General features: G+C 36.9%; 2 protein-coding genes across 2 annotated transcripts; one reads left to right on the top strand and one right to left on the bottom strand.

The window, feature by feature from the left end:
* The first annotated feature begins 2,549 nt into the window (after positions 1-2,549).
* LOC145119732 (putative WRKY transcription factor 53) lies at positions 2,550-3,906 on the top strand. The gene is made up of 2 exons (XM_079055448.1): positions 2,550-2,940; positions 3,032-3,906. Exons 1-2 carry the CDS (start codon positions 2,642-2,644, stop codon positions 3,555-3,557), a joined length of 825 nt encoding a protein of 274 aa, XP_078911574.1. The 5' UTR covers positions 2,550-2,641; the 3' UTR covers positions 3,558-3,906.
* Positions 3,907-4,245: 339 nt separating this feature from the next.
* LOC145119733 (1-acyl-sn-glycerol-3-phosphate acyltransferase) lies at positions 4,246-5,790 on the bottom strand. The gene is made up of 3 exons (XM_079055449.1): positions 5,333-5,790; positions 4,729-4,746; positions 4,246-4,637 (listed from the first exon to the last, which is right to left on the bottom strand). Exons 1-3 carry the CDS (start codon positions 5,688-5,690, stop codon positions 4,444-4,446), a joined length of 570 nt encoding a protein of 189 aa, XP_078911575.1. The 5' UTR covers positions 5,691-5,790; the 3' UTR covers positions 4,246-4,443.
* Positions 5,791-8,587: the final 2,797 nt, after the last annotated feature.

The raw sequence follows: 8,587 nt of genomic DNA, 5'->3' as shown, positions 1-8,587 counted from the left end.
GTCATGCTGAAGGTTCTGTGAGCGGTCCAGATAGTCTGCAGGCCTGCGAGGCGGTCTATTAAGGCTGAAGGCTCTGTATGCATGTTGTTTGTTGGTATATGTTATCTGTTCGTGTGGTGGTATTTTAGGGGAACTCACTAAGCTTCGTGCTTACAGTTTTGGTTTATGGTTTCAGGTACTTCAGTGGACTGTGGCAAGGTGAAGGCGTACTGTACACATCCTTGGTTTTCAACTGATTTGATCTTGGGAGACTCTGATTTTAAATAATGTTTTGAAAATAATGGTTTTGTAACACTACTATTATAAAAAAAGGGTTGTTTTGAAAAGTTTTAAATTTGTTGAATTTTTGGGATGTTACATATTAACCTCAGAAATGGCTAAAAGGGTGTCCAAGGGTTCTAGAGTAGCTCATACTCACAAGAACCAAATCCATAGGACGAATAACAGATAAGGATTCACCAACCAACAGATCTAGCAATTGAACCTTCAAGGTGGGAGCTTTTTACCTTCTGAAGAAGCTAGATGAACAACAAAATATGGATCTACAAGCAATGGACTCCCAAGAGCTCCTCCAATGATCACCTTCTTCACAAAACACACAAAATATCACTCTAAAAGCTCAAGAATCTCACAAGGTGGCTAGGGTTTCGAAATGGTGCTTTGGGACAGTGGGGGTTGGTGATGAGGGATGCCTCAAGGACTTAAGGTTCTTTAAATAGGGTCTAAACCCTAAAAATTAGGGTTTGGAGTCTGCATGAGTATGCCTTGCGTACTCCTCATGTACGTTCTGCGTACTCAACGAGGTCCGCGTCCAAACTTAAGTGACCTATGCCCGACGTACGCACCAAGTTAGCCCTGCGTAGGGACTGACTTTGCAAAATTTTGTTATTTTAAGTTGGAAATGAAAATACCTAGAAACGGATGTTATACCACAACTTCTACAATGACCTTCCTTCAAAATCAAAAATGCACCAAAAATCACTCTCAAGCTCCAAAATTCTCTCTAAGGGACTAGGGTTTCTAGATGGGGGCTAAAGGGGATGGAGGCTGGTTATAAGAAAGGTCTCAATGGGTTAAGGTCTTTAAATAGGGCTCAAAACCCCAAAAATTAGGGTTTGCACTCTGCGCCACTACGCCCTGCGTAGGGCATAAGATCACCGCATGAGTTAAATGAATTACACCCTGCGTAATTCCCAATCTACGCCTTGCGTAGACTCTTATTTCTCAAAAATTATAAACTTTAAAATCATAAAAAAGTATACTTGAGGAAAAGGTGTTATAAATTTGTATAATTTCTAGAAATTCATATAATTTCTAGAAAGAACACACATGGAAACCTTGACTACTTTGTATCGTGGTCTTTGGTTAGTATCCTAGAAATTGTACCAACTTTAATTGGTCTACTTTAACTTATTCGTTTCTTGATTCATAGAAGTTTTTAACACTTTGTAACATCTTGCTCGAAATTGTTATGACTTTTAAATTGTGAGTTGCTAATAATTTTTAGCCATAATTTTACTGCTTGCAAGATTTTTGTTAATCCACTTCGTTAAGCTTAATATGTTACAATTTTTTTTTCTATTTTGAAGTAAATCTTCTCGTCATCCAATAAATCTTTGTCATCTCATAGAGCAAAAACATTAAAAGACACTTGCATTTTTACCGTTTTATCTATTTATCTATATGGCTATTTCAATATTATTCTATCATTCTATGTACTACTTGAACAATTTTAATTATTTCTTGAAAAGCCATTTTCTAGTTATCCAAATTTTTAATATCAAACTAGAAAGGTTAAGCCCGCTACGCGGGGGCCAGAAGCTTTCAATGTTGTTTCCGAATCGATAAATATGACAGACGTAGAAAGTGCAAGGATGACAAGCCCGGGCTTTGCCCCGAACCGTTTTGTTCATGTTTTTATGAAAAGATGTAAAAGTTTTGACTGCAAGGACCAGAAGTGTCAAAATGGCTAAAGAATTAAAGCGGTAGGAATTAGCAAGTTTTTAGAAAAGGGATCAAAGTTGTCGAACCGTTAAAGTTTTGTGGCCAAAGTTTAAATATTAAAAGGTTCCTAAATAGAAAAGGGATCAAAGTTGTCAAACCGTTAAAGTTTTGTGGCCAAACTTTAAATATTAAAAGGTTCCTAAAAAATGTAAAAATATCGATTACAATAACCAAAAGTGTCAAAATGACTAAAAAATGAGGACCAAAGTTGCCAAAGTACAGGGACCAATTCTGCCAAAGTCCAGGGACTAAAATATACAAAAATTATGGAAAGTTCACTATTCATAAGAAACAATTTCCATAATATATATATATATATATATATATATATATATATATATATATATATATATATAATAACCATGTGCAAAATGAGGTTGTTACAAAACAATTGTTTAAATTGGTCAACAACAGTTATAGCTCACTCGTTACACCATTTGACCAAAACATTTTACTCGGTTTCTTCGGTCAACTTTTAACTCCCCTCAACCAAAATCATTGATCATTCCTATATATTCAGATTACACTTCTATCTCCATATATACAACCAAGCTCTCTCATATGAACTATCACTGACACTTAACGTCAACCCACTTTATCTTGTACGCCGTGCATTAAGTGTTGTACTAAAAAAGATATGGAGAGTGCTTGTGTTTATGAACAGACAACAGTCATCCATGAGCTCACTCAAGGAATAGAAATGGCTAAACAGCTAAGGCTCAATCTAAATTCTGCTGAAGCTAGAGAATTCTTGATACATAAGATCTTATCTTCATATGATAAAGCTCTTTTTACTCTTAAATCAACCGGGCAGCCTCGGGCAAATCCACTGCCCGAATCCAGTTTGCCCAAGTCATCCATATCCACAGTCAGCCCTAAAAGCGGAGAATTTGAGTTTGGGTTTGAGTTTGACGAAAATGCTGTTTCCAAAAAGAGGTATTTTGATTTTCACTTCTCGTTGTTTCTTTATTCTACACTTAAATGAATGAGCAGAATCTAAATCTTGTTTCTTGATTGGTGTTTACAGAAAGGCATCAACACCATGGGAAGATGAAGTAGAGGGTAACACTAATGATGTTTACAGTTGGAAGAAGAGAAGAGATGAAAATCCAACAGTATACAAAGGGATACCCACCTGCAACAATGTCGTACAGTCGGCACCACCACCGCCACCGTCGCCGGAAAAACATGAAATAAAGCCAACCCACCACCACCAACAACTATCAACACCGAATCCTGGAGAGGTTCTCTCAAATCTCAGAGCAAACCTCAGTGTTAACACGTGGGACTTGAGTGCCATTCTTCCATCTTCATTTTCCTTCCCTTCAACATCAACACCATTTGGATTCAGTGATGATGATTTTGAAGCACTTAGTTTTCCTAATCGGTTTGATGATGAACTATTGCAAGTCTATTCACCACCTTTTATCTCTCCGGACACCTCTGAATCTAACTACCTCACAGACTGGGGTATTTCTTCATCACTGGATTTCACAAGCGATCCGGAAGATCTATACCCTGATTTCACATTATTTAACAACTGTTTCTTATGATAGATAGCGCTCAAGAACTACAGAAGGAATGAACAAGAAATAAATGATTCATTATTAGAGTTCCCAGTTGCAGACTGAGGCTTGCTAGAACTATGTTTGTACATATTTGAAATGTAAGATTTTATAACTAGCTACCTATGGAACATCTAGAAGTAATGTATCAATACAAATTTTTGCAACTTGAAACCCCGTTTCTATTCTTCTTGAACTTGAAGAAAAGTACAAGTTACATGAAGATCTATATATTTTTGACTGAAATGGCCCCTTGGTATGGAAGTAACGGCCAAGTAGTCATTTTTTTGTTGTTGACCTTTTTTTAAACGATGGTGTTAGGCCATTTTTGGGGCAATTTTTCTTCCTTCTTTCTAGTGATTTCTCTCAAGACAAAGGGATTTGTTTCTTCAATTTGGTCGCTTGTTAGTGATTTGTAACCTCCCGTTTGATTGTTGATTTATAATATAATCCGTCTGTTGATCACCCCAATTGTGGAATCATGTTAAATGCTCGTGTTTTGTAAGTTTATTTTCTTGCCATTACATTTGTTTTATCTTGGTATGTGTTGCTTTTATTGTTGGATATTGTTATCGTATCCATTTGATTGTTGGACTTTGCACTTGTTTATGGGATCAAGTGTTTGATATTTCTTCGGGATATGTTAACAACTCTTTCTTTTAGAGGGCAAAAACAATAAATAAAAATAAATTCTGAATTTCTACAGCTATATTTGTTTTGTACAAACAGGAATGTAAGGTTTTGTAGCCAAGGAACATCTAAAATTAACATATAAATACAATATTTTGACAGTTGACAACTCTTCTTGAACTTGAATAAAAGCATAAGCCACATAAATATTTATATCTGCTTCATGTAATTCCCAAGTTTGGAGCTATGTGGATGGAGTTTTGTCATCTGGTACCACAGATTCAGCATCAGGTACAAGTTGGTTTGGGTGATTGGGTTTTTTCTTAAGAGCTTGTCTTAGGCCAATAACAATAAACAGATTGGTCAAAGTCAGAAGTGATTCAGCACCACCATGTAACCAATCGACATTTGATAAGGAAGTTCCATAATGCACCTTAGCTGTGTTCAACAAGATTCACAAACTTCAAATCAAATATGTTTATTTTATAAGAGTCTTATTTGCAGTTTTTTAGGCCAAAGAGGAAATTACCATATATTCCTGCAGGGACTGGATGTGAAGAACAGAAGAGAAGCAAAAGAACACCACCATAAAGAAAATTTGTTAGACCAAATGAAGTTACTATCATTATGAATCATTTCACTTTGTATGTAAAAATGGCAGATACAACACTCCAATGGCAAAAAATAATACTGGATTTTCATAATTTTCCATCAATTGTGAAGCTCAAGCAAATGAGGATATAGAAATGCTTTGAACCATAGCACAAGCAAATCATTCTTCAGTAATATCATGCCAAATTTTATGAAAACAACCCATTTTGAGCATAATAAACCACGGATTTTTTATTGCATACTAACTATCGTTCTTGCTAAATTGTAAAACAACATGTTATTGTTACCAAAAATTAGTGATTTCAAACATCCATTGGAGGTGTAAATGCAAATTTTTATGCATTTTGTGTCTAAGAAAGATGGTGTTTGAGGATTGATAAGAACACAAGGTTAGGAAAATTCACTTGGTAATATTAACAAACACTTGGCAGGCAAGAAAATCCACAAAATTGCTAGAGCATACTAACGAGTAACGAGTACTATCAATATAAGAAAATTAGATAAAAAGGAGGAAACTTAACTGGTGGCACCAACAAAAGCAAGCAAGAAGTAAAAACCAAAAAGGGTAAGCTTCGGCGCGGAATTGGATCTGGTGATGAAGTACAAAAACCCAATGTACGGAAACAACGAGAAAGCAAAGAGTTGTGAAGCTATACTCTGTGAATCAATGGTGGGTGACCATGGATCTACTGGAAAAGGCAATCCGTTTACCACAAAATTACTTCGATTTTTCTCGGAAAGTTTAGCCTTTCTGAAGCAGTTGGCCTCTTTGATTCCATTGGGATAATGGATAGTAACTTTGAAATTGTTTGGAAACAGCGAAGAAGAAGAACCCAGTAAGATAGGATTACGGCAAACAGTCTGCAGACAGTTGATCATTGTGTTTGAGTGGTGAAGTGATTTAACGAGCTTTCTGAAAAAAACACGAGGCTACTTATCGTTGTTTCATTTTGTTTTTAGGAGGTTGTTCGGACTTGAGATTGGTCGTTTTAAGGAATAGGAGGTAATAGGCATGTCAAAAAGTCCATTGGGATCCCGTTCCCGTGGGGCCCTGTCCCGTTTGGGGGAATATTTTTAAAAAAATCGGGGGCGGGGACGGGGGCGGAGGCAAAGTTAACCCCCGTTTTAATTTCGGGGGCGGAGGCGGGGGGTAGGCAATCCCGTCCCGAAACCCCCATGGGGACCCCGTTAATAAATTACACATATATTTACATATATTAATTATATAAATATAATAAACAATAACATGATTTTGAGCTTCCAAAATTCATCAAAAAACATGTTTTTAAGTTGTTAGTATAATGTTTTTAAGATGTCATAACTTTTTTATTTTCAACATGTAAAATTATGCTATAAATAATTATTTGTTACCTAAAAAATAGCTTCTTTTAGCTTAAATAACAACTTCTTTTAGCCCAAAAAAAGGCAGCCCAAAATCAATCGGGGGCGGGGGAATGGGGGCGGGGCGGGGGTAACAAAGGGGATTCAGGTACAGGGGCGGGGGTAGGAAGGCTGAACATTTCGGGGGCGGGGGCGGGGACGGGGGAACAGGGAAATTTCGGGGGCGGGGGCGGGGAATGCACTCCCCTTACCGTTTGCCCCCGTTGACATCCCTAGGAGGTAAGGGTGTTATCCGTTTAGTTTAGATTTGGTTTAATTGGTTTTTAGGAATCGTATATTATGGGTTATTTTATAGGGATATTGCAAAATGACCATTTGGCCCGGAACGAGGCGTTCCAGACCCGATTTCATATTCAGTTAAACTAAACAGGTAGATAATATTTCGACCCGGTAATATCCTATAAATACCATCTAACCCGTTTCGGACTAGATTTCGACATCCCTTGTTTTAGATTACCCTACATCTCAATCCGGACACCCCTATAACTGAAAATATCTTCTGATAGCAGTGACGAAATGGAGTTTTTATATGTAAGTTTCAAATTTGTTTCTAATTGAATACATTTATTTTATATTATACGTTAAAAAATGTTTAATTTACGCAATTATATAGGTATTATAGGGTTTTCTGTAAATTTTAATCATGTTAAGACAATTATAGGGTTACATGGACTTATATATTTATACTACATCATACATCGTTATCAAAAACCCTAATTTTCGCTAGTTCGGAACGTGTTCGGAATCCGAAATCATATCTAGAATTCGAAAACATGTTTGACATACAATGAACCGGGTCCGGAATTTTGGTCCGGAAATTTATGGTCCGGACTACCATACCGGATTTTTTGTCCGGAATTCTGGTCACGGAACATACATACAAAAATCTTTAATTAATAACTCTTTTGATTGTAGCATGATAGAACATACAAAGTGGTTGCTACTATAACCTGCAGACCTGAACTTGGGCGTAAAATCATGGCGCGCTTACATCATACAAAGTGGTTGCTACTATAACCTGCAGACCTGAACTTGGGCGCAAAATCATGGCGCGCTTACAAAACCGACCAGTTTGTGGGGCGATGTTTAGGCAGTCATGTTTTGGTGATTACGTGAACATGTCGATGGGTGTCGAATGTCACCATTTACTATGTCACTATCATATGTGCAAGGAAGTTACTACTTTTGATCCAGTTGACCTAGAAGAGCTTCTATTTCCGGTTTGCGACTATCAGGTTTGCTTTGACAAGTAATCCTTCTGCTTGGTCACCGGCTTGCGCTTCAGGAATTATTTCCATCCCAGTTCTTGTTTTGCAAAATTTAGAGAACATTTGTTTCCATTTGTACCGCTTTCACATTCGGTGAGTATGGCTGACCTTAAGAACATGTTCAATAACTTACTTCATCAATTAAGCAATAAAGACGTGGTGAGAGTCTCCCTGCTAGATATGCTAGAGCAAGGATTTTTGGGGAAATACCCGCGATAGCCAGTTACTAATAAACGTATGACACTCGTCTCTAATTTATAGGAGTTTAACAGGCATACAGTTTTTTACCCATATTATATCAAAATGATACTTTTTAGGGAAACTGGGTAATCTAACCATTATTAAGTGCAATTTTTTGACATAGGTACCCATGGGGTAGATTGATATGGGATTTCACTTACAAACAGATGTGTACTATGTTTGATAAGATTGAGGACCATTTGAACCCAAATGCGCCAAGAGTCGGCAGTAGACACACATATACTCTGGATTTGTCTATGCATTTAAGGTATGTACACTATGTTTAATAAGAGTTTTTAAACAACAAGTATGATAACTTTGTTAACTTGGTAAGTTGTTTGTCATCTTAATTTTGTAGATTTAGATCTTTGAGCTATTTCCTAACAGCAGTATAGATGGTTCCCATATACCCGGTGTTTATCCCTCGGGCAGGTGCATACCCTAGGATGAGACGTTTGCATGCACCTGATTGTCAATGTATTCTCGATGTTACTAGTGTATGTAGTGTAGTCCACCTTATAATATAATGAGTTTCTATGACATAAATAACTTAAGATTAACCTTTATATATATTTTTTATGCAGCATCCCCCCTCCCCCCCCCCCCCCCCCCAACGAGTTGTTGCAGCCTACTACGCAAGAGCGTGCTGCTAGGTGGTGGATTGAGAGTGTCCAGTGGATAGATGTTGCATATTATGTTAATGTTTGAGTTATGATTTTTTTTTTGTCAATGTTTTAAAACAATTTGCATTTGAAGATATAGCAAAAACAAGTTTATCCTTCCAAACAACATTTTGTAGAATATTATGATATCGTACAAACATCACTACAAGTTTTTTTAAATCAATAGGATCATACTGTTGGCTAC

Source organism: Lactuca virosa, chromosome 6, assembly GCF_052849685.1.
Source record: "Lactuca virosa cultivar CGN04683 chromosome 6, Lactuca_virosa_CGN04683_v6, whole genome shotgun sequence".
In the NCBI taxonomy this organism is placed as follows: Eukaryota; Viridiplantae; Streptophyta; class Magnoliopsida; order Asterales; family Asteraceae; genus Lactuca; species Lactuca virosa.
This window is presented reverse-complemented; position numbering and strand designations above follow the sequence as displayed.